This window comes from Monodelphis domestica, chromosome 7, assembly GCF_027887165.1.
Source record: "Monodelphis domestica isolate mMonDom1 chromosome 7, mMonDom1.pri, whole genome shotgun sequence".
In the NCBI taxonomy this organism is placed as follows: Eukaryota; Metazoa; Chordata; class Mammalia; order Didelphimorphia; family Didelphidae; genus Monodelphis; species Monodelphis domestica.
In genome coordinates, this window is record NC_077233.1 from 199,265,018 (window position 1) to 199,289,646 (window position 24,629).

The 24,629-nt window shown below is 40.2% G+C and overlaps 1 protein-coding gene across 3 annotated transcripts in view; it reads right to left on the minus strand.

Annotated features, from left to right (window-relative positions):
* Positions 1 to 19,716, minus strand: part of CEMIP2 (cell migration inducing hyaluronidase 2) — a 94,533-nt gene extending 74,817 nt beyond the window's left edge. Inside the window, exons 1-2 of one of the 3 annotated variants that reach the window (XM_007498563.3) lie at positions 19,608 to 19,716; positions 245 to 593 (exon numbers count right to left, since the gene is read on the minus strand). In XM_007498563.3, the coding sequence (XP_007498625.2) occupies positions 245 to 581 (337 nt within the window). In that variant the 5' untranslated portion in view covers positions 582 to 593; positions 19,608 to 19,716. Of the gene's footprint in view, positions 1 to 244; positions 594 to 5,867; positions 5,889 to 18,102; positions 18,978 to 19,607 lie in introns of those variants that run through there. The other 2 variants (XM_007498562.2, XM_001365179.4) reach the window with 2 other exon arrangements.
* Positions 19,717 to 24,629: the final 4,913 nt, after the last annotated feature.

A 24,629-nucleotide genomic window follows, 5' to 3' on the forward strand; every position in this document is an offset into this window, starting at 1 on the left:
TTTTCATATAAAATCTGAGAAATAATTAGATGCAGCAGAAGCAAATATTGAATGAGAAACCTAGGACAAAGCGAACTTTTCATCTATAAGTCATATATTAAATTTTTATTTCTCAAATCTAAATTTAATTGAATCAAAAGACTGTAAAGCAACACATGTCATTATCTTAACTTTCCTCCCTCCCTCCCTCCTTCTCTCTCTCTCTCTCTCTCTCTCTCTCTCTCTCTCTCTTTCTGTCTCTTACCATCTGGAGCGTATTTTGAGGATATTCCTAAAATGACTGCAAGTGCAACAAAAAATGTAAAGCTGGAAATGGCAAAACAAATGAATGTATTTTTGTGTCTCTTCTGCTTTCTATCTTCTCTCTGTGAACGTTGTTCCTCAGGAGAGAATGCAAAAGTTGCCTGGGCTTCTTGTCTGACAGAGGTAAATTTGGCTGAAGTTTGGCTCTTTGGTGGGGGTGGTGGACGCAATGGAACAACTCTTCCTGGAACATAACCTGAAGATCGATGGCTGTTCCCATTCTGATTCTGAGGTTGTAGGAAAGCAGGGGAGTTTCCCCTGGGATCAGTGGCATGCATGATACAATGTCACTGCAGAAGAAAAAAGAAAAATAAATTATAATCCAGCAAGTATTTGAAATCATTAACAGCATGAAAAAATCAAAGGTTAGTTTAGATTATTGATATACTGTGACTACTTATTAGAAACTATAAAATACTTGTTTTTAAATTTAAGGCTCATATGTCTTAGAATTTTTTAAAAAATATATTCAATATGCACTCATAAGAGATCTGAAAGTAAGGTAATCATGTATATTTGCATCTTATATTTCAGTATTTTTAAAGTTAAGTGTTTTTAAGGAGGTAGTTGTTCTCTCACTCTTGGGAATCTTCCTTTACAGACAGTATTTTCCATAAATCATTATAATCCCCAATGCCTCAGTCATGGGCATCCTGTAGGGGTGAAGGAAGGATGTCAAAATATTACGATGACAATTATGGAAGTAACTTAAAATAATTACATGTAAATGTATGTAACAAGAATGTAGTAAATGACTAGATCAAGTATATATTTATCTTCCCTTATTTTTCAGGACCAAAAGCTAATGAGCTCTACATTATTTGTTCCTCTGAAGAAGTTGGGATAAAAGAGTTCCTTTTCTTTCTTTTCCACTTTAGTGAACAGTTTAGAATAGTTTTAGATGAAATTTTATCCTTTATTAGCAACAACAACAACAAAGTGAGGTCCACTAGAACTGTATTACAATGATCAGTTAGATGAAATGTCCTCAAGGCTTTTGAAAAGGATTATTTAGAACCTGTTCATCGACTTCCAGGACTATCCATTTCTCTCTCCTAAATCTCCAGCATTGTGGAACAGCTTGGAAGTCACCTGATTTCACTTCTTATCCTGACACCCTATCACCCCTCTCCACCACTGCCTGCCAAAACAATGAATGAGCTTTTAGTCCCAGGGGTGCCACTACCAACTTGCTCTGAAGAAACCAATTAAAAAGGTTTAAAAAGAATTCCCAGAATTCAGCAAATCTCATAACTTAAAAGTTATTAGAGGGGAATCAAATTTCGGATTTGTTACCTATCTACCAGCATAGTGTGAGCCAGCACATTATCCCAAGAACATTTAGCTGGTCATATATGTTAGGGATTTAAACTGGAACATAAAATCTAAGCAAAATTATTTAGATAAAGGTTCAACTTAATGACAAGAAGGGAAACTCTAAAATTTAAGGTGGTTTTGCATACATAGCTGCACATGCCAAGAAACAGAAGAGTGAACAACATAATTCATTTGCCCTGTTGGAACAAACAAGAGATTAGACCAACAAAAGACCCTCTATGGTCCTCTACAAACAAAGGAGGAACCAAACTAAAGATTCTTGAGTGCCAGGCTCATCAGGGTAGGAGTGAAATAGTGACAGTAATCTTCTCTGAAAAGGAGTAGGGAACTTTTGTTTCGAAGGCTGCAATAATCTGATACTTCATTATTTCAGGGTGAGAAAGGTTGTTATTACTGAACAGACTGGAGTGCTCTTTTGTTGGAGATAATATATGTCTCCAGATGTACAAACAATAAAGTAAAAGGCATGATCGGAGAAATGGAGTCACTAAGCTACCAATGAATGATTTTTGCCTTGCAACATCACAGAATAGCATCCTAATTGGAAAAATTCACTTGGCAATTGCCCAAATGAAAACTACGTGCCATTTTGTCTTTTCTGACATAATAGCATGTTGGTTTCTGCCCACAGGTCCTCTTCAACTCTTCCAAATGTTTTCCAACAATTCTATGGATGTAGACTTGGGCATGTGGCTGTATTCAAACTCTTAGAACTTAAAAAACAATCAAAAGGGTTTTGTTGTTTTTAAGCCATTCCACAGTGGAAAATGGTACACAAAAGTATAATATGGTAAAAATCATACTACTTCTCCTAAATAACAAAACCATCACTGAAACCACATCTTCCATGTATTAAAATGCCAATGGCAGAAAAACAGATTTTTCTAAAACTACTAAGACTGTAAAGCTAAGATAAACCCAATGAGATCTGAGCTTAAATTTCCTGGAATGAAGATCTACTTGAAGTCATTTACTCTCCAGATATTTAAGTGTGCCATTTTTTCTTCTAAATTATGTACAAGGATTTTGGCATTTCATTTTTCCAATAAGCACTCAGAAGTCAGAGATATCTGGGAAGACTTTTATGAGCTGATACAGAGTGAAATGAATAAGGAGAACCAGAAGAATAACTTATAGAATGACTGCAATAATGTAAAAGGAAAATAACTTAAGACTACAAAACTCTGACAAATACAGAGACCAATCATGTCTTGAGGATGCTAATAATGAAGTACTCCTCTAGTTAGAAAGGTGAGGGACTAGAGGTACCAAATGAGACATACATTTTCTGACAAGATCAACATGTTGATTTGTTTTGCTTGGCTGTATTTAGGGAGACATAGGACTCTAAAAATTAAAGGAAACTTTATCAATAAAAAAGAAATAAAGGGAACCAAAAGATCAGTGAGGCACAAACAAGCTCCATTGTGTTACTACCTTGTTTATCTAATATGTGTTCTAAAATAAAACTGACTAGAAAAGAAAGTCATGAGTTCATGTACAATCCTTTTTTGTGTCTGTTATCATAATTGTTATTTGCATATTGAAGTATTTGTTTGGAAAGTCATGACTGCCATAGGGAAAAAGAGCATACCCTAACATTTCACTGGTATAGAGAACTCTGAGGTCAGGAAGCATCCTTTTACCAACATAGGTCTAAACCTTCACTACAACATGCAGAATTACAGACTTGTCCTCAAGCACTGTGCTATTGACATTTGGATTTGAAGCTAGGTCTTCCTTCTTAGTTCACAGTCCAGTTCTCTATTCATGAATTCATCACAAGAAGTCTTTTTAAAAATCACTTAGTGTAAGCTTTTCATGGCTTTGGGTTGCTTGTATTCATATTCTATTAATGTTGCTACATGTCTGAAAATCACACAAAGCACACACACAAAGGAAGAATCAAAAGTACAAGCAACCCAAAGCCATGAAGAGCTGCATGGTGGGCACAAGCAGGCTATCCCATGTGACAGTGACTTTCTTGAAAGAGATGGCATGATAATAGTCGATGTTTATAGAATACTTTAAGATGTGAAAAGAGCTTTACATCTCCCTTAATCCTCACACTAACTCTGTGAGATAGGCTCTTTTTTTCAACCCTTATTTTACAGATGAGGAAACAAGGGGTGAAAGCAATTAAGTGACTTGTCCAGGACCACATAGCTAGGGTGTAAGGTGGGATTCAAAGGCAGGTATTCTTGCCTCCCAAGTCCAGCCTTCTATCTAGTAGAGAAAATTTAAGAAAAAGTAAGACCAGAAAAAGAGAATTGCTGATTTTTACTGAAAAAGGAAAGAAAACAGATTGAGTCCCAGTGGCATATTGATAATCCCTAAATAAAAAAGAATTAAAGAGGTCTCAAAGTCATGGAGCATATTCTCTACAGGTGATTCATGGAAGGAGTTGGGGACACATCAGTTAAGAATATGTGAATGGGTTATAATCTAAATCGATGGAGGCGAGTATCCACACAAACATCAAAGGAATTATTTAGTACAATAAAAATTCTGTTAAGCTGATTTGAACCCTCCCAATACTTGGTTCCTTGGTTTGATTGGTTCTTTCCCTTTGTTGTGTTAAAAGAAAGTGGCAGAAGATGACAGGACAACTTGGTATTCAATTTTTTTAAACCACAAAAAAGGATTAGTTCTAAGGCCATCATTCAAACTAATCTGCACATTTTAAATGTATATCACTATAATCTTTAGTCAAGCTTAAAATGGTGACCCTGAACAATACAAGATTTGAGTAACTATAAGATTTCCAAATCAACATAGACAATCCACTTTTGGTATGTGTATTTCACTAATGTAGGTAGGGAAGTCATAGTCAGACATTTTAGAAAACTTTTAAAACCTCATTGAAACAGAATTCTTTTAGTTAATCCTGCTAACTTTGTTTGACTTTTTGAAATTCAATTGAAACACTCTTCTCCCAAACCATTACAACTAATCAGTTTTGCTAGGGGTCATCTGAAAAATAACTTGAAATAAAGATCACGCCCATACATATGGATTATATGGAAATCCCTGAATGAAAAACACACACACACACACACACACACACACACACATACACACATACACATACTTACATACATATACACACACATTCTCCATGAAGATATTTACTTCTTTATTCATAGTCAGGGTCCCAACCATCTTTACTTTTAATATTTACTTTTCACCTTTTGTTTCTTCTCAAAATATTTTAAGCCAAATAATGTTTATTCTAATAATGTCATATCTATGAGTTATATGCAAATGTAATTACAAAATGTATATTCCATAATCCAAAAGTACATAACTGCAAGAAGGGCCACCTAAACACCTTGTTTAAATAACCTAACTTGAAAGTAGAAAACAATTTCCCTTGAGCAAGCATTTTAACTAGAGCAAACATCATGCATAGTGACTGATCTGGTTTGCCCTGCTAGAGAATTTACTTTTTGGTCAGGCTATAAGAGAAAGCATTAAACAAAAACAATTGGAAAACACATTGCTTTCTAAATATTTAACTCCACAAAAGAAGCTCAAATAACCCAGAAAGATCATGTTTTCTTAGCTTAAATGTTTCTTTCAAATGTACATGGTTCTAAATTCAAGTCACATACATGAAAACAAGGTTAATCAGAGGCAAATTTATGAGATTTCATCTATTCATACACAAAGCTTATTCGTACTACTAGTTCAACTATGGTCTGCTAAATAGTCTTCAGTAATATCAGCAAGTCTTCTTTTCTCATTTTAAGCTTTGAGGTAAATGCATTGCCAGATTTTTCTTTTATTCTTATATGCTTTTGTGTGATATGAAAGAGAGTAAAAGGTTTCTATACTCCTAGTGACTACATATTGCCTAATTTTGTCTTCTTTGGATATTGTCACATTACATGGCTACCTACATTAGTGGGGAAACTTAACAATAAAGCCAAGATGTCTGACACAGTGAAAAGATACAGAGCACTCTCATTCTCACTGAAAGTGAGAATTGAAAAGAAAAAAATAAATAAGAGAATTGGACATTGTGATAGGAGTGGGATAGATAAAGGTTGACAATGAGCAACATCTAAAACATCATTAAAGTCCATTTGAAGAAAAATTAAAGGTAAATAAAACAAAATACATCCCCCCCATAGTAAAATAGAACAAAAGATGACCAAACAATAGAGGGTTTTTTTTTAAACTAGAGAATTCATTGGGATGAGGAAGAGAGGAATTCCACCTACCAGTCTTCCTCTCATTCTTTGTCCTTTTCAACCACTCCTCTCTTCTGTTTCCCTTTATTTCAATTACCATCCCAAGGATTCCTTTTTTTTCTCCTTTCTCAGTTCTATTACATAGCTGCTCCACCCTCTTTTCCTTTTCTTTCCTTTCTCCCCGCCTCCATCCCAACTCCCCCCCCCCATTCTTCCCCTCTACCCCCGACCCTCAATCAATCACTGGGTTAAGATGATACAAGGGACTCAGCCAATGGTGAATGAAGGGTGTGCTAAAGCACACAAAGCCAGACTCTGGCATCTAATCAGCAGTGTGACTGGCCCCTCTAAGAAAGAACCAAAAGGCGGGCATTCCACTGACTTGGAGGAGGCTATTTTAATTAAGGTCACAGCAAAGGGCAGAGCCAATGGGTTCAATGCTATTCTTTTCAGAGTACAGGGGAACACAGAGCTCTATACTAGGAGAAGGAGTACTGAACTAGTTAAAGGCTGGACTCCTGCTACTTACTACGCATGTGACCTTAAGCAAGTCACTTAGCTTCAGTTTCTTCATTTGAAAATGAAGGTTTGGCCTAGATGATTTTCTAGCTCTAATGTCTGTATGATTTTACCTGCATTCAATTCAATTCAACATTGACTAAGCAGGGCAAGTAATTCAGGGAGGGATATGAAGACAAAGAAAAGCAAAGAATAGGTGACTAGCATGGTACTGGGTATAGAAGTAGACACTTACATGAAGAATTTTTCCACTGAGATGATATATTTTTAAATGGCTCTGAAAATCTAAAAACAAATCTAGAGAAGTTAATAGTAGGTGATAGAAAGGAAAAAACAAAAGCCAAAAATTAGAATAATAAACCTATATATTCAATGGTCAGATGCTAGGAAAGGTTTGGGTCTATTCAGAACATAGGATCAGAAATCTGGAAGTGAAAGGAACATCAAAGACCAGATCAAGTCCAGTACTACAATTTTACAAATAAGGAAACTGAGGCCCAAAAAAGTTAAAACAAAGACAACCTTGGATAAGATATATATTCACTCACACTCTCAGCTATATCTTGAGGTAAGATAAGTCTGCCTTCATCAAAGATTACTCTAAAACTCATTTAAATGTAACTTCTCTATTAAAGACGAAGTCTTACACACCACAAATCTGCAAACCTTCACTCCAGATTCTGAAGGGGCCACCCCCTCCTATCAGAAAAGGATGTCATCTTGTAGTGATCGTCAGAGGTTCTTATGAGGCACTTGGGAAATTAATATCTCAAGATGTCAATGATGCCATTAACAACATCCTAAAAAAAGAAAAGTCAAGGAAATTGACTATGCCAACTACGTGCAACATTTCTCTACTACCTATCACAAGAAGAGTTGGCAAGTTCCTGTCCAACATTTTCCTAGCAGGAGTGTCAAGCAACATCATGAATTTAAAATTCTCAGAATTGAAGAATACCGTTAGACCTCCATGCCTCTAGAGCTATTGCCATGGCCTTCTGTGCATGATAGTTATAAGAAAACCATCAATATTTCTTGAACTTTATATTTCTAGAGATCACTAGAAACCACCAGAAGAATTGGATCCTAACTACTAATGATCTTAAGAAATCTATGAACCCTCTATCATATGATTTCTTCTATTCAATTTATTTCATGTGCTATCTAGTTGAGGTGGTAAAATACTGAAGATTCCTGTGGTTCCATATCAGCCTGTTCCAGAGAAAGCCTATAGAAAAGATTGAATGGTAATTTTGTAGAGTAGAAAGAGCCATCCAACTGGGAGCAAGGTGGCCTGACTTCTAGTCTCAATTCAACACAATATGATCTCATATCCAATTCATTCTAAATTAATTTCTTTTTTTTTGCTAGTCACCAATATACTGAAACAGAGCTAGACCATATTGTTATAATTAGTTTTTTTAAAAAGCCATGTTTGAAAATGCAAGAGAGAAGCACCTAGAGACTGATTTCCAAAAACATACAAAGAAACTCTTCTTTCTTAATATCAATCAAGTCATTACTTCTCGATAGGCTTACAAAAGATATGGAGATAGTTAATCTTATTCAACAAGCATTTATCCATTTCCTACTTTGTGCAAGGTGCTATGCTAGGTTTTCTTGGCAATGATAATGGGGTGGCTTGCCATTTCCTTCTCTAGTTCATTTTACAAATGAGGAAACTGAAGCAAACAGAGTTAAGTGATTTGCTCAGGGACACACAGCTAATAAGTGTCGGAGGCCAGATTTGAACTCAGGAAGTTGAGTCTATCTGCTGCCAGGCCCAGCATTCTATCCACCCTGAGACCTTGCTGCCCCTACAATTACCCTAGAGACTGCTAACTATATAGATCAGAGAATAACAAGAGCAAAAAAGCAAGACAACAGTTTCATTGCTTTTGGAAAGGGAATATCAATTGACTGCCCAACTCACAATTTCTGTGACTCCCTAGATGGAAACTTTCTTCCTGGTCAATGCTCCCCAATATATACTGCCTCTCCCAAAAAGACTACAAGTTTCTTGAGAGTAGAAACTATCTGAATGTTATATTTGTCTACCTAGTGCTTAGCATATTGCCCAGCCCATAGTAAGGGCTTAATAACTTTTTGTTAAAATTCACTCATAGCAGGGAAAGTTAGATTCCAAGCCAGGCCTGGAATCAGGAAGTCCTGGGTTCAAATATGACCTCCCAAACTTCCTAGCTATGTGAACTTGGGCAAGTCATTTAACCCCAATTATCCTTCCCTTGCTGTTCATCTACCTTGGAATGGAGACTTAGTATCGATTCCAAGACAGAAGGTAAGAGTTTAAAAACAAATTCATTCATAGCAATAATGCATTGGTAGGATTAGTCACATTATTGAAATAAGAAGAAAACCAACTTTTTGAAGTATATGTTGTTTATAACAAGTGTAAGCAGAGCACAGCTGTTTTTCATATTTGGTCACTTATTTGTGTCAGAAATTCTTAACAAAGAATTTCATCTATAGGACTGAGTGTATAGTGGGAATGGATAAGAAGGGGAGAGGGCTACAAAGAGATGGCAAGTTCTGCCCTGCCAAGCCATAAAGATGCTTACAGTAAGCTCAAATATAGCTTTAAAGATGCTCACAATAAGCTAAAATGCCAATTGAATTGGGCTAGGAGCAGATACCCCAAACACATAACTAAGTTGCTGATAAAAACCAAGCATTTTTATGAAACTTTTTAACAACTCCTGCTTAAATGTATTCATTAGAAGGCCCTGGTCTCCTACAAGCTTAAATGTGTAACAAAAACAGTTTGTAAAAGGAAAAGTGAGCTTGCTTTAGAGGAGTAAGCAAGCATTCTAAATTGACTCAATTTACAGTAAACTGTAATTAACTGCTAGAAATCACCTATTGGGAAGTAGGAGCATTTTCCTCTTAAAAGTAAAACTGAGGGTCAGCTAGGTGGCTCACTGGATTGAGAGCCAGGTCAAGAGACTAGAGGTCCTGGGTTCAGATGTGACCTCAGACATTCCCTAGCTGTGTGATGCTGGGCAAGTCACTTAATCCCCATTGCCCAAGCTCTTCTGCTTAGGACCTGACGAGACAGAAGGTGAGGGCTTGAAAAAAAGTAAAGTTGAAAATTACTTCTTCCTTTTTGAAGAAAACTAGTCATAAAGAGTCATACATGAGAGATACAGTTACATGATTTGATTTATTGCTTTTGTGGTATATGTCCTGTAGAAGAAAATGCAGAGGAGAAGGGGTGGGAGAAAAGAAGGCAGGAACCTCCTAGTATTTGAATTGTCATTGCCTGAATCCAACTGAAGAGATTACTTGTTAAAATGGAAATAAGTGATTAAAAACTACCTCCAGGAATTTTTGATATTGAATTGGCCTAGAGTCTTAGTAATTTTAACTCACCCTGAATCAGGGTGAGTTAGAAACACATAGATTATATCCTACACTCACCAATTGCCTACAAGATATTTCAAACTGAAAGTCCCTTCTCAAACTCATCACACTCAAACTGAAACTTCTATTTCACCCCTCTTCTGAACTTCCATGTTTCTGTCAAGAGCACCACCATTCTTCTATCATCTAGATTCACAACCGCAAAATATAAGCAGTCATTCTTGTCTCCTTACCTCCCCTTGCTCCAGTCAATCAGTTGCCAAATCCTGTCAATTCTTTCTCTACAATATCTCTCACTTTTGCCTTCTTTTCCTACCTCATTCACATGTTTCTCTTAATTAAATTAATTTAGTCACTGTGTTCTAACTTTACCACCCAAAACACTAAGGAAATGCTACATGATGATTGCACATGTAAGATCTATGTCAAATTGCTTACTGTCAGCAAGGAGAGAGGAGAGAAGAAAAGGAGAGAATTTGGGGCTCTAGATTATTTTTAATGTTAGAAATTGTTTATACATGTAATTGGGGGGAAATATTATCAAATAAAAAGGAAGAAAATGCTACATGAGAGGCAGTATAGTATAGGTGCAGAGTTGATTCTTGGAATCAAGAAGACTTGGATTCAGACCCTGACTTTCAAACATACTGTCTCTGTGACCCTGAGCAACTTGACTTTTGAAGGCCCTCAACAACTCTTTCAGACCATATAAGCTGCAGAGAAGGTACCAACCTACACTGGTAAAAGGAATTTCCTTACCAGGAGTCCCCTAAACCAAAGAAATCACAGGCAAAGTCCAAAAAAAAAAATACTTTGGATTTCAAATTGTGAATTTCAAAACTACTCCACCCTGTTCAGACCATTCTTTGGAGGATGGGATTTAGCTATTTCCTGATCAATGACAATGGAGATACTTGGAGTAACAGAGTCAGGTCTTGGAAACTGCAATCTCCACCCTACTCAGGTAGAGATTAGGAAGAGCTGCAGCAAAAAGCTCAAGATTTAATTATTTGAGAATATGGCCCTCAACAGACATGTACAAAAAAGGACAGACCTCTGGGCAGTCCTAGGTCAAGCTAGAGCCACCATTGGCACTTGTGAGGCACAGGAAATGAGGTAGGGAACAGCCTCTGGAATTCTCTCACACCTCCTGTGGACAGGGTGAGAGGCCAGTGCCTTCGAGGAGCTTGAGCAGAGAGGAGGCCCACAGACAGCTTCTTTCAGATCGGTCACCATGAGTCAAGGACTGATTCCCTTCTTTACCTTGGCCTTCCAGGCCTAAAACTCCCTCTGACTCTATCAGAAGGTTGAATTAGCCTCGTTCCCTTTCCTCCTCTCTCCTTCTCTCCCTCTCCCTTTTCTTACTCCCGTTGTGATTAAACCACCATAAACTCCATTCTGACTTGAGTGTTTCATTTAGGGAATTATATAGCTGATTTCCCTGGCGACCATAAATTAATATTTTAACAACCTTTAAAGGTGATTTTCACCACAACAGTTTGGCGACCACGAAGGGACACATAAAGATGAGAGTAAGAACACTGAATGTTTACCAAGCAGAGAAATAAAACACTCATTATTTTTCCTGCAAAATAGAAAATGTATAACTGAAAAGCTTTTTAGAATTTCCTAGTAAAGAATTTGTTTTGATTTGTTCCTTATTTTCAATTAGATACATAAATTTTTGATATTGTGTTAACTCCCCTCCTAACTTTCTCCTTCTTTATATACCATACAGGGGCTATCTCACACATGCTCCCACCCCATTCTTCCCAGCCCCACATTCCCTACAATCTCTACCCATTGTTTTCACTGGGCTCTTTATAATCTTTATTCCATTGTTAAACTTCACATCATCTCTCCATGTTGCCTTTTTTCCACCTCCTCATAGGCTCCTTGGGTAGAGTTGGTATAATTCATTCTTCCCTGTCACTTCTTGATATTTGTTCTGCAAATACTCCTTGGAAGTGGCTGTTGTCCTTCATACTCAAAGCAGACCAAATCGGTATCACTGGGTAATGTCTTTTGATTCAAGAATAAATTAGATTTAAGTGAGGCAGAGTCCTCAGCCTCACTCTTTCTTCCAGAGTCATCCAAATCCAGTGGCAAGACAAAAGCCAAGAAAACTAGTGATGGTTCAGAATGCAGTGGCTGATCTGGACTTCTTCAATATCTAACCAAGTTCACAGTGCTCTTCAGCTCCTCCATTAGCTGCCTTCACGGTCTGTTGGAGCAAACTGTTCTCATCCACCCCTTCCACCAGAGGAAGACTCCACATGCTTGAGGTGGATACTCTCCTTACCCAATGACAGATTTGTGGCCCACTGGTTACCCTGACTCTGATTTAGCCAATCTTTGAGATGGTTTACTGGGTGTGCTTCTTTGAGCCATAGGTGACAGCTGGGTGTAGATGAACCCCAAAGAAGGATGAGTAGTCTTGAAAAAGGCTGAGCAAGCTCTCACACCAGAGGTACTCATTTTCTCTGAACACCTGTACATATGCCATCTGACTATAAACAATGATGTCCAGACGGACCCTTATCCTCTGACATCTACCACCACCCTAGACACTGCCATTTTTCTCCAAATTTACAGCATCTAGATCAGTCTCCCTCTCTACCCTTTCCTTGGCCATCATTGCTAAAGGTTTCAATATCCATTTTGATGATATTTCTAAAACCATAACTTCTTTGACTCAACTCCCAAGTACTCCAATATAACTGCACTACTTCAGCTACTATCTAGCATGGTCACAGTTTAGAACAGACTGACATTCAAAATCATTTCACTTTCAAAATCCCAACATTTTTAACCATCATCCCTCTGCTCTGGTCCCTTAATTTTTCCATACCACTTCATGGGAACATAGATTTAGATCTGGAAGGGCTATCAAGTCTAAAACCATAATGTCAAAAATAAGGCAAGTGAGATATATATAGGTTAAATGATTTATCAAGAGTCACACAGCTCCGAAAGAGGCATAATTTGAACTCAGGCCTTTCTGACCTCAAATCCAGTATTTTTTCCCCATTACAGCTAAATTAGCTATTGCTTTACCTTAAAGTAGTCTTTAGTTTCACCATTCAATTAAACCAACTTAATTAAACACTACTGGGTTCAAAGTACTCCCTATTCTACCAATCTATTAGTCATAATCTGATCTCAAAGTATTTTGAGCTTTATACAAATATAAGCTATTGTTTTGGGGCTGCTAGGTGGAACAGTGGTTATTGCTGTGGTCAGGAAGATTCATCTTCCTGAGTTCAAATCTGACCTTAGACACTTACTAGCTGTGTGACCCTGAGTAAGTCACTTCATCCTCTTTGCCTTTTCCTCACCTATAAAATAACCTGAAGAAGGAATGGCAAACCACTCCAGTATCTTCACCAAGAAACCCAGAAATGGGATCATAAAGGGTCAGATACGACTAAAAATACACACAAGTATTATTCTTATGCTTCAAGTCCCTGAATCACCTGAACTTTTGCCATAGAGTAATTCCTAATATATCCTTAATATTCTCTTACTTGAGGTAGTACAGTGAATAAAGCACTGGGCCTGAAGTCAGGATAATCTGAATTCAAATCTGATCTACAAAATGAGGAAAATAATAGCAGGACTGATGTGAGGATCAAATGATATTTGTAGAATACTTCTGTGTCACCAAAGGAAAAGGTTTTGTCTTAACCCTGGTAGGAGAAGAATTCCCTGTTACTGGGTCTCAGGTATTAGATCCTCAACCTTTTCTTTTTTCAGTGTGGATAGGGGGTAACCAGCTTAAGAAAGAATTCTTGAGATTGAGTATAATACATTTCACTTTATTTTTTCACTTTTGCTTGTTTTAGTTCTTTTTCACAAAAGGACTAATATGGAAAGATGTTTTACAGTATTACATATGTAAGATCTATATCAGATTGCTTACCATCTGGTGGAAGGAGAATGAGAATTTGGCTCAAACTTTTAAAAAAATGAAAGTTAAAAAATGTTTTTTATGTAATTGATGAAAAAAATATTAATTTTTTTAAAAGGAGACTAAATAAGACAAGATTAAGATCTGGTCATTGTCAACTAGGAAAAATATAATAGAAAAGTTTTTTTAAAAGAAGAAGAAAAAATGAAGACACTGTTAGACAATTGGTTCCTACTCTTTTTGGTGAAGACAAGAAGTAACCTACAGAGTTGCTGACCTTGCCCCATCCTTGATGTGACTGCCAAGAGTTCTGTCCCTAGCCCTGGTAAATGACTTAAGATTTAAAGGGGGGAGGGGGGAGGGGTACTGGTAACCCAGACTCAACTTTATACCTTCTATCTGGAAGGGCTAGATTTTAATAGGAAAGGTCAACTCAAACTCCAAGACTCATTTCAGAGAACATTATTAATAATGGGTTGATTCCACTACTAGAGGGCAAGTGGTGGGTGGGAAAAGGATCCAGAGGCCAGCAACACATACAACAAAACCTATATGAAGTAAAAAGGGGGAAAGAGGGAATTGAGTAATACCTCTAGGCTGGAAGAGCTGAATATGGGAGACAACCATGAAGTCATGAAATTTGGTGGCGATTTTTCTACTAACTAGGAATTTGAATGGAGCATTCCCTCCTACCATCTGGGTGGTAGATGTAGGACAGGTGAATCAGTGTTCAAATGATCCTGAACTATCTTGACAATGATAGCCTTATACAAAGAAGCAGAATAAGAAATGGCCATTTGTCATGATACACAGGGAAGGGCCAGGTCAGAGGGGTTTAGCAAGGTAGCTAATAAATTTACACTGCAAGTCAATATATGTCATACAGAAAACAAAGTTTAAAAATCAAAGTTAAAGATGGATTCTAGGTTACAAAATAGTATCTAAGAAGTATTGAAGAATCACACAAGCTAACAATACTCACTACAATTTAGCTGAGTATCTGAAACACAGTAAACATTTAAAAGCTTGTTTCCTTTTTCCTTCAATTTTCTCTAGGAGTTTGACTATAAAAGGAACAGATATAGGACAATAGCTTGAGGAGATAGTAGAGAGTTTTGTTTTGACTATTGGTTTTTGTTTGTTTGTTTGTTTTTAAACACTTACCTTCAGTCTAGGAGTCAATATTGGCTCCAAGGCAGAAGAGTGGTATCAGCTAGGCAATGGGGGTTAAGTGACTTGCCCAGGGTCACACAGCTGGGAAGTGTCTGAGGCCAAATTTGAACCCAGAACCTCCCATCTCTAGGCCTGACTCTCAATCCACTGAGCCACCCATCTGGCCCCTTGACTATTGTTTTTAAGGATTGGAGAGATCTGGGTATGTTTCCATAGAGAAAGAATGAACCAAAGAGAGAAATTAAAAGTTAGAAGGAAGAATGTGAATAATTGTGGGAGCATTTTGTTCTGCCATTCCCAAGTAAGGCAGATCAAGGGTATCAATATAGGTGCACATTCAGTGGCTCTCCATTGCCTACCTATGAAATAAAACAGAAACTCCTGATCTAGGCCTTTTACTCTCTGGTTATAATCTACTTTTCCAGATTGAACATATACCATTTCACATTTCATATTCTATGTTCCAACCAAAATAAACTGGTTTCTATTTCCCATTCTTACATTTCCTTCTTGTTCTTCTGCCTTTGTTGTCACTATCCTTGTCCATAAATCTAGAATAAGCTTTACCCCTATCTCCATCTCTACATTTTGAAGTCCTTCCCTGCAAAATAAGGGTTCCACTTATTTAGTACAGTGGATAAAGCACCAAGCCTGGAGTCAGGATCTGAGTTAAAATCCAGTCTCAGAAACTTACTGTGTGACCCTAAAGAAGTCACCTAACCTCTCAGCCTCAGTTTCTTCATTTGTAAAAATAGGGATAATTATAGCACCTACCTGCCAGGGTTGTTTTAAGGATCAAATTAGATAATAATTGCAAAGTATTTAGCACAAAGTCTGGCACACAATAAAAGCTACATAAATGTTAGTTATTATTATTATTATCATTATTATTATTATTTTCTATGCTCTTTCAAAGACCAACCCCATGCCACTTTCTTCTTCCACATCAACCATCCGCCTCATCTTCCTCCCATCAAATGTTGGATTTTGCCAACTTTAATAAGGATATTATCAGGACCCTGGGTCCTTATTGGTGAGTCTTTGCCTCTTCTTGCCTGGAACCCAAGTCATTACATAATTCCCAGTAATTTCTAAACCATCCTTTCTCTATACTTTCTCCAAATCTATATGCTGTCTTACCTGATTAGAATGAAAATTCCTTGAGAGCAGGTACTATCTGTTTGATTATATTTGTATCCCCAATGCTTAACATGGTGCTGGATATACAGTAAGTGCTCAATAAATTATTTTTCATTCATTTATTATACTTTCCTAATGCTTTTTGCCCTGAAAAATGATCTCTCCTTCAAATTTTTTATAGTTCTTTGTATCTTACTTTTAAACTTAACACATTCTTCTCTTTCTTTACATTTTCTTTTCCCTTACTCCTAATCCTAATTAAACTGTAAGCTGATTAAAAGTAGTGTCTTTCAAATCCATCTTTGGATGCCCAGAACCTAACACAGTACCCTTCCTTGCAGAGCAATTAATGGACAGTCATTTTTAAGGACCTACTATGTGCCAAGCACTGTACTAGGGGTTGAAGATACAAAAACAAAAGTGAAAACAATCTCATAAGGAGAGACAATAGATATGTGTTTGTTTTTACAACAAACTTATGATTTCTACTTAATCACTCCTGAGCCTAAGGTAATTCATCTAAAAGCTAGTATCCACACAATGCTTTAAAGTTTGCAAAAATGTTTTACATGTTATATAATCAACAATCCAGTAAGATAGGTACTATTTCCACCATTTTACAGATGAGGTAACTAAAATGAAAGTTTATAAAAGATTTGGTCAGGTTTATATAATTAAATATTTGGGGCAGAATTTGAACTCAGGTCTTCCTGACTCCAAGGCCAGAACTCTATCCACTATGCCACCTAGCTGTCATACATGGGTATGCCGAGTGCTGGCCCTGGTGTCAGAAGGGCCTAAATTGAAATCTCATCTCAGACATTAGCTGAGTGACTCTGGTGGGAAGGTATCAGAGTAGAGAGAAATAGAGCTACAATTTCTTTTACTATTACACTGGACAAGTCACTTATTCCTGTTTACGTCCATTTCCTCATCTGTAAATGAGCTGGAAAATGAACATGTGTACAATCTATAAAAGGAGTATCTAAAGTTGAGGACCTCAGAAAGTCATGTCTGGAATAAGCCAAAAACAAACAAACAAACAAAAAAGAGCCCAGATTCGTTTTAATCCATTAGTGTTTTAGCAGAGTAATCAAGGAACTTGGAGTGAGCCTCAGTACTAGCCCTGCCACTTGGCTTGACCTTGAGCACATAGAGAAATTTCTTTTATCTTATACATGAGGAAACGAAGAAACAGTTGTACTCACTCATCTCTATGAGTTGTTGGATCTCTGAAGTCCTATGATCTATGCTGTTTAACTGGAAACACATTACAAAATGAAACCTGCCAGCCTGTTCCCTTAACTTATGCAGAAAAGGTACATGTGATGATCTAGGTTCCACTCTGGTCTTGAGAGCAGCCCCCTTCAGTACTGAATACACAATAAAGTCAAGACACTTACTTAAAAAAAGTAAAAGTAAGCACCACTACAATTTTTGTCCTGGTTCTTTCACCCTTATCCGTACCTTCTATCTCCAACTTGGAAAGCTAAGTCTGTGGCAAGAGGGTCCATAATATATGAGGATGGTAAGTTTAGTTCTTGAGTGTGTTCCAAATTTTAGATCCATTCTATTGAAAATTTTCCTCTTTACAAACAGAACAAAAATACTTCCATTGGATTGGCGACAGGACAAAGCCAATAAACACGTGTGTGTGTGTGTGTGTGTGTGTGTGTACACACACACACACACACACACACATACAATGCATTCCTACAATCTTGCCCTGAACTCAGCTTCCTGAAGGGTTTATTTCCCCCACCCCCTAGAGTTTAAGACTATTCACAAGCACTTTAAAAGGTCCATTGTTTCCTCCCCAGAAAACTAAAAGAAAACTATGATCAAGACGGCGTTCCCAACAAGCTCTCTCAAGGAATGGATTCACTTCAAGGGGAGTCCAATTATTCCTAATCCCAAAAGGAAGGGAGCCAAGGAAGGGAGGCGGGCCGAGCCGTGCTCGGGTAGGAAGGAGGAAGGTTATTCATTCACCCGGAATCTCCAACGCGCTCCATCACTAGACGCAGCCCAGTAGGCTGCAGTTGGATCGCGGTGAACTATCCGAACCCGCCGCCCGGTGTGTCTACACTGCACCCCAGAGGGGTAAGACACTCACAGAAAAGAGCAGAGGCTACAGCTGCTTACCTTCCTCTCCCCAGTTTGGCGTCGGGTAATTCGGGTTTCTAAACGCCGACAGGCAAGACAGACTGGGTAGTCGTCCTCCTCCCCCTCGGGCCAGTTCTGTTTTCCATGGCAATGGAAACACGTTGAGCCCCAGCTGCAGGGGGGGATGCTGCTGCCGCTGCTGCTTTTACGCAACTGGCAGCAGCAGCAGCCTTTGCCCTGTAGGTGAAATACTTTCCTCCAGAGAGTGACGCGCGCCGCTTCCTCTCTCTTCCACCAGCCCTGAGCCTCAGGGTGGAGGCGGGGGGAAGGAAAGAGAAGGGGGGCGGGGGAGAGAACCAGCGGTGCCCGCCGTTCTTTATCCCGTTCTACAGCTCTGGTCTTTCTTCCCCTCCTACCCCACCGAAGGAGGAAGCGGAGGAGAAGAGGGACTTCTCCGCAGCGCGGCCCAGAGCCCTCTCGGGGAAAGGACAAAGCCGCAGCGGCAGCCACAAACAGAGAGCTGGCCGGCGCTCACCCCAGAAGTGCTGAGCTTGGAGCTCTAGGGGTTCCGCAGCCAAGGAGCTTGCTGCTTTCTTCCACCCCAGCCAGCCTGTTTCTGCCTGCAGGGCGCCACGGCCCCGGCAGTGCTGGGCCGGGCCGGGAATCGAGGGCAGGGGCGGGAGACCGACTGTGAGGAAAGGGGAGAAGGCGGCGCTTGGAGATCGAAGGGGCGGTGGCAGCTCCGGGCTCCACCCGCGAGGTCGAAGCGCTAGCTAGGTGAGAGCCCAGCGCCGCTCACTGCTCTCAGCTAGGAACAGCTCCGCTCCCCAGCCGCAGCTCCTGTGCCCCGCCTAACCTCCCCTCTAGGGTCCAGGAAAGGAGGCACAATGCCATTCCATTTCCCTCTCGGAAACACTCTCTCCTTTCCCAATACTTTCACCGTGGGTGTAGTAGGAAATGCGGCTGCTCTCCCAGACAATCCTAGCGTTTCCTCCCCCTTTATGCGATCTCAGTGTTGGAGGAGGCCAAAGAGACTAGTTCAACCTGTACTTAAACTGGAATCTTTGCTACTATACTCCAACGGAAGGCCATCTAGCTTTTGGAGAGACGGAAAAGCCAGAGGCTCCCGAAGCAGCCCAGTTCCACAGCTCAAAAGGAAGTTTTTCCTCGATACATACCGAGCCTAAAAATACTTTTGTAGCCTTCACCTAATGATCCTGGACCTCTCCCCCTGGAGCCAAGCGGTACGGGTCCAGGCCTCTTTATATACTTGAAGGGAGCTAGCATTAGCCCTAATTCTTCAGGTCACAGATTTAATGCAGTAGAAATCACTAGTCAAACCTTACTAGCTTTACAGATGGGGAAACGAAAAACGAAAGAGGGAAAAGTTACTTGCCCAAGGTCACACAGGTAAAAGTAGCAGAACTGGGATTTTAACTCGGACCCTAGAACTCCAAATATAATGCTCATTTTCCCCACCCCCACCAGAAGGATATTGGATTCAACCCGACCAGGACCCAACCCCACCTTGCGACCACCCCCACCTTGCGTGCCTTTCGCTTCTCGTGGCTCTGAAATGGTCCTCTAGGCTTAGCTGTGCCTTCTACAGTCCCACGCGCTTGATGCTCTTGCAGCTGTTAAACTAAGCAGTTCCTATTCCCGAGGTTAATATATGCAGCGCCTCCCAGGCCCCCAGTCTTCACTACTCAGAGGGGCTGGCATCTGAGCCCCAAGCCCCACCCCTATGCACCCAAGCTCTCCACCCCCACACCTCAAACAATGTGCAAAGCCAGCCCCAGCCAGAAGAGCCCCTGACCCCACCTGAATCCTGATTCATTTTTATTTCCTCCTTCCCTAGAGTCCCTTTGAGACCTCATTCTGGGATTATTACTATGTCACAAGTCCATGAGTTTTGTTCTCTACCCCCATTCGGAGAGTGACTGTAGCCAAGCACCGGCCTCCCCCTTCCTCTGTTTAGCACCGAATTGGACGCCCTCCCATTGAGGACATTAGTTCATTTAGCGCTGTATATAAAAAATTTAAAGCCTAGTCGTGAAACCATGGAATTTACACAGACATACACACCCAGAAAGAAATCCCCTTATGTAAAGTGTTGTTCCAGAAGCAGCCGTCACTACGGAGATGAGCTTTTAAAAGGATTGACTTGACTAAAAAAATAAAGAATACCCTCCTCAACAGGACCAGTGGTCACCAAAATATTAAGAAAGGGCCTGAGTTTGGTTCCTTTCTCTACAGTATTTCAGGAAGGTCGTCCAAAGAAGAGAAAGCATCAATAAAAGGGGAATTAACCTGAATGCTAAATTGAAAGAAGAGACTGAAAAAGAGGGCTTTTGCAGTAGTCCCAATATACATTGCTTTGGGTCAGTCTATGTACAATTTGAGATTATAAAACCATTATAATCATTGTATGTCTTATACAGTACCTAGCAAAAATAAAGTGTAATTCCACATAGGTACAATATTTTCATATAACTTTACATTTATTTATATATTTCCAATATTTTGAAATAGAATTAAATTCATACAAAGTATAGGGTCAAGTTTGAAAATTACACATTTTTTTTGTTTCATCTATTATTGGAAAAGAGCTAATTTGGAGAGGAGTGTCATTTCAAAAAAGAAGGCCCATCAAATTGGAACTATTCCCAAAGGGCTTTAAAAGAATGCCTACCCTTTGACCCAGCCATACCACTGCTGGGTTTGTACCCCAAAGAGATAAAAAGGAAAAAGACTTGTACAAGAATATTCATAGCTACTCTTTGTGGTAGCAAAAAAAAAATTGGAAAATGAGAGGATGTCCTTCAATTATCTCATGGTGACAGAATATTATTATGCTGAAAGAAATAATGAACTGCAGGAATTCCATGTGAACTGGATAGACCTCCAGGAAGTGATGCAGAAAGAAAGAAAGAAGCAGAACCAGGAGAACATTATACACAGAGACTGATACATCGTGGCACAATTAAGTGTAATCAACTTTTCTATTAGAAGCAATGCAATGACCCAGGACAATCCAGAGGAATTTAAGAGAAAGAATGCTATCCATATCCAGAGAAAGAACTGTGGGAGTAGAAACGCATAAGAAAAACATATGATCAATCATATGGTTCAACAGGGATATGATTAAGGTTTTGATGTTAAAAGATTACTCCATTGCAAATCTGAATAGCATGGAAATAGATTTTGAACAATGATACATGTATAATCCAGTGGAACTGCTTGTCAGCTCTAGGAGGGGGAGGAAAGAATGGGGTGAGGGGTAATCATGAATGTAACATGGAAATTTTTCTAAATAAAAAAAAGGAAAAAAAGGAGGCCTACCAAAAATGATGTATCATAGACTTTTTTTGTATAGCACTATTAAAGTAGGATGAATAAGAAGTTTCATCTTTAAATATTTTTAGCAGAATGCTAGCTAGCCTTGCTCAGGTAAATTATTCCACTGATCATTATGCTGTCCAGACTTCCATGAGATATTGTCCATGATGTCCATGGCTTTCTGCTGATCAATACACTACTACTCTTCCTCTTCGACCTCTATCGACCCATGGTGAACCAGGGCTTTGCTCACCCAGCATGTGAAGACTGCTTCGGCTGAACAGACGGAAGAAACCAATAAGAAGGTTCAGCGGCTGAGAGGGCAACGCAGCAAAGCACTGTGGAGTGCTTAGGGCGTATTGGAGCACAAAGGACAACACGGCCATCCAATGCAGCTGAGGAAGTCTCCAGACGTAACAATTTTTCGTGCCACTGGACCCAGGCTTCCAACGCCAAGAGAGTGGGACTGTCTCTGTGCATCAGCTTTTCCACTTAAATCTCTTTCACACACAAGTATCTTTGTGCACACTCATCTATCCTAACCCCGTCCACCCTCTTCAAGACCTGCGGCGATGGGGGAGTGGCGACACAACAGGTGGAGGTGACCACTGGCAGTTGTAGTCATGATCCTGCACATAGGTGGCCCACGTACCAGTGGTCGCTCGGCCCTGTGGGCAGCAGGGACGTTCGGCAGCATCCTGGGTGACTGAGCAGCCCTCTCTAGGACAGCACTGCTCACCCTAATCAAGGGAGGGGACTAGAAAAGGTGTCCCAAACATTGCCTGCCCTACAAACACCCGGTCAGCACACAGCGGCTGGCGGGTCATCCCCTTAAGCTGTCGAAACCAAAGAAAACATAATACAAAGAAACTCCTACCAGGAGCATGGAACATCAGGACATTACTTGATAGAGAGAATACCCCAAGACCTGAGAGAAGAACAGCTCTAATTGGTAAAGAACTGGCGTGATATAACATCGACATCGCAGGCTTAAGCGAAACACGCTTACCAGAAGAGGGATCACTCAGCGAACCCACCACTGGATACACCTTCTTCTGGAAAGGTAGAGCCTCAAATGAAGACAGAATCCATGGTGTTGGCCTGGCTATCAATACCAGTTTGCTCAAACACCTGCCAGACTTGCCTGTGGGCATCAGCAAGAGTCTCATGAAGATCCATTTGCCTCTCAGCAAAGACAGGTATGCCAAAATCATCAGCACATATGCCCCAACACTGACCAACACAGAGGAGACCATTGAGCAGTTCTACTCTGACCTGAGAGCCGTCCTGCACTCAGTGCCCACCAATGACAAGCTGATACTACTGGGAGACTTCAATGCCCACGTTGGCTAGGACCATGAAAGATGGAAAGGAGTGCTCGGCAAACACGGCGTGGGCAAAATGAACAACAATGGCTTACTGCTACTCAGCAAATGCTCAGAGTTCGAACTCACCATCACGAATACTGTGTTCAGAATGGCGAACAAATATAAAACATCGTGGATGCACCCACGATCAAAACAGTGGCATCTCATTGACTACATCATTGTATACTGGTGAGACATCCAGGATGTAAAGATCACCAGAGTCATGAGAGGAGCTGAATGCTGGACAGATCACCAATTGTTTAGAGCGACTCTTCAAATGCGCATTGTGCCTCACCATCCAAAATGCTCCCAGACAGTTTGCACATTTTACAACGTGAGTCGTCTTAGAGATCCATCTTATTTGCAAACATTCCAGTCCTGCCTGGACAACAAGCTGTTTGCCAAGGGACCACTCACTGGAAGCTCAACTGAGAAATGGAACCAGTTCAGAGATGCAGTGAAGGAAACATCAAAGGCAGTCCTAGGCCCAAAACAATGCAACCACCAGGACTGGTTGGACGAGAACAACACTGCTATTAAAGACCTATTGAGCAAGAAGAACAAAGCCTTTATGGAGTGGCAAAATAACCCAAACTCTGCTCCTAAAAAGGACAGATTCAAGTCTCTCCAAGCCACGGCACAGCGTGAGATCAGGAAGATGCAAGACCGATGGTGGGAAAAAAAGGCAGAAGAAATCCAGCGCTTTGCTGATATGAAAAACTACAAACAATTTTTCAGTGCCCTCAAGACTGTCTATGGGCCATTAAAACCCACCACCACTCCCTTGCTATCCTCTGACGGTGACACTCGCATAAAAGATAAAAAAGGCATCAGCAACAGGTGTAAAGAACACTTCAGTCAGCTTCTCAACCGACCCTCTTCAGTCAACCAAAGCGCCCTTGACCAGATCCCCCAAAACCGCACCATTGAACAACTTGGCGTCCCTCCTTCAATAGAGGAAGTCCAAAAAGCCATTAAACAAATGAGTGCAGGCAAGGCACCCGGTAAAGATGAGATCCCAACCAAGGTGTACAAGGCCTTAAATGGAAAGGCGCTCCAGGCATTCCACATAGTGCTGACCAGCATATGAGAAGAGGAAGACATGCCCCCAGAACTCAGAGATGCCTCCATCGTAGCCTTATACAAGAACAAAGGCTCACGAGCAGCCTGTGACAACTACAGAGGCATCTCACTGCTCTCCACTGCTGGAAAGATCCTCACCTGTGTTATACTCAACAGACTCCTGTCATCTGTTTCAGAGCAGAACCTGCCTGAATCACAATGTGGCTTCCGACCAGATCGCAGCACCATCGACATGGTCTTCACGGTGAGGCAACTGCAGGAAAAATGCCTCGAGCAGAACCTGAGTCTCTACATTGTCTTCATAGACCTGACAAAGGTGTTCGACACAGTGAACAGGGATGCATTGTGGGTGATCCTCAGCAAGCTCGATTGCCCAGCAAAATTCGTCAAACTGATCCAGCTCTTTCATGTCTACATGACAGGGGAAGTCCTATCTGGTGGAGAGACTTCTGATCATTTCAACATCTCCAATGGCGTGAAACAAGGCTGTGTCTTCGCTCCGGTACTATTCAACCTATTTTTCACCTGCGTATTACGACATGCTGTGATGGATCTAGACCTGGGCATCTACATCAAATACCGGCTGGATGGCTCACTATTCGGCCTTCGCTGCCTGACTGCAAAAATAAAGACAACAGAGAGACTCATCCTGGAAGCTCTCTTCGCAGATGACTGTGCTCTCATGGCCCACCAAGAAAATCATCTCCAAACCATTGTGGACAGGTTCTCCACCGCAACAAAACTGTTTGGCCTGACTATCAGCCTCAGCAAAACAGA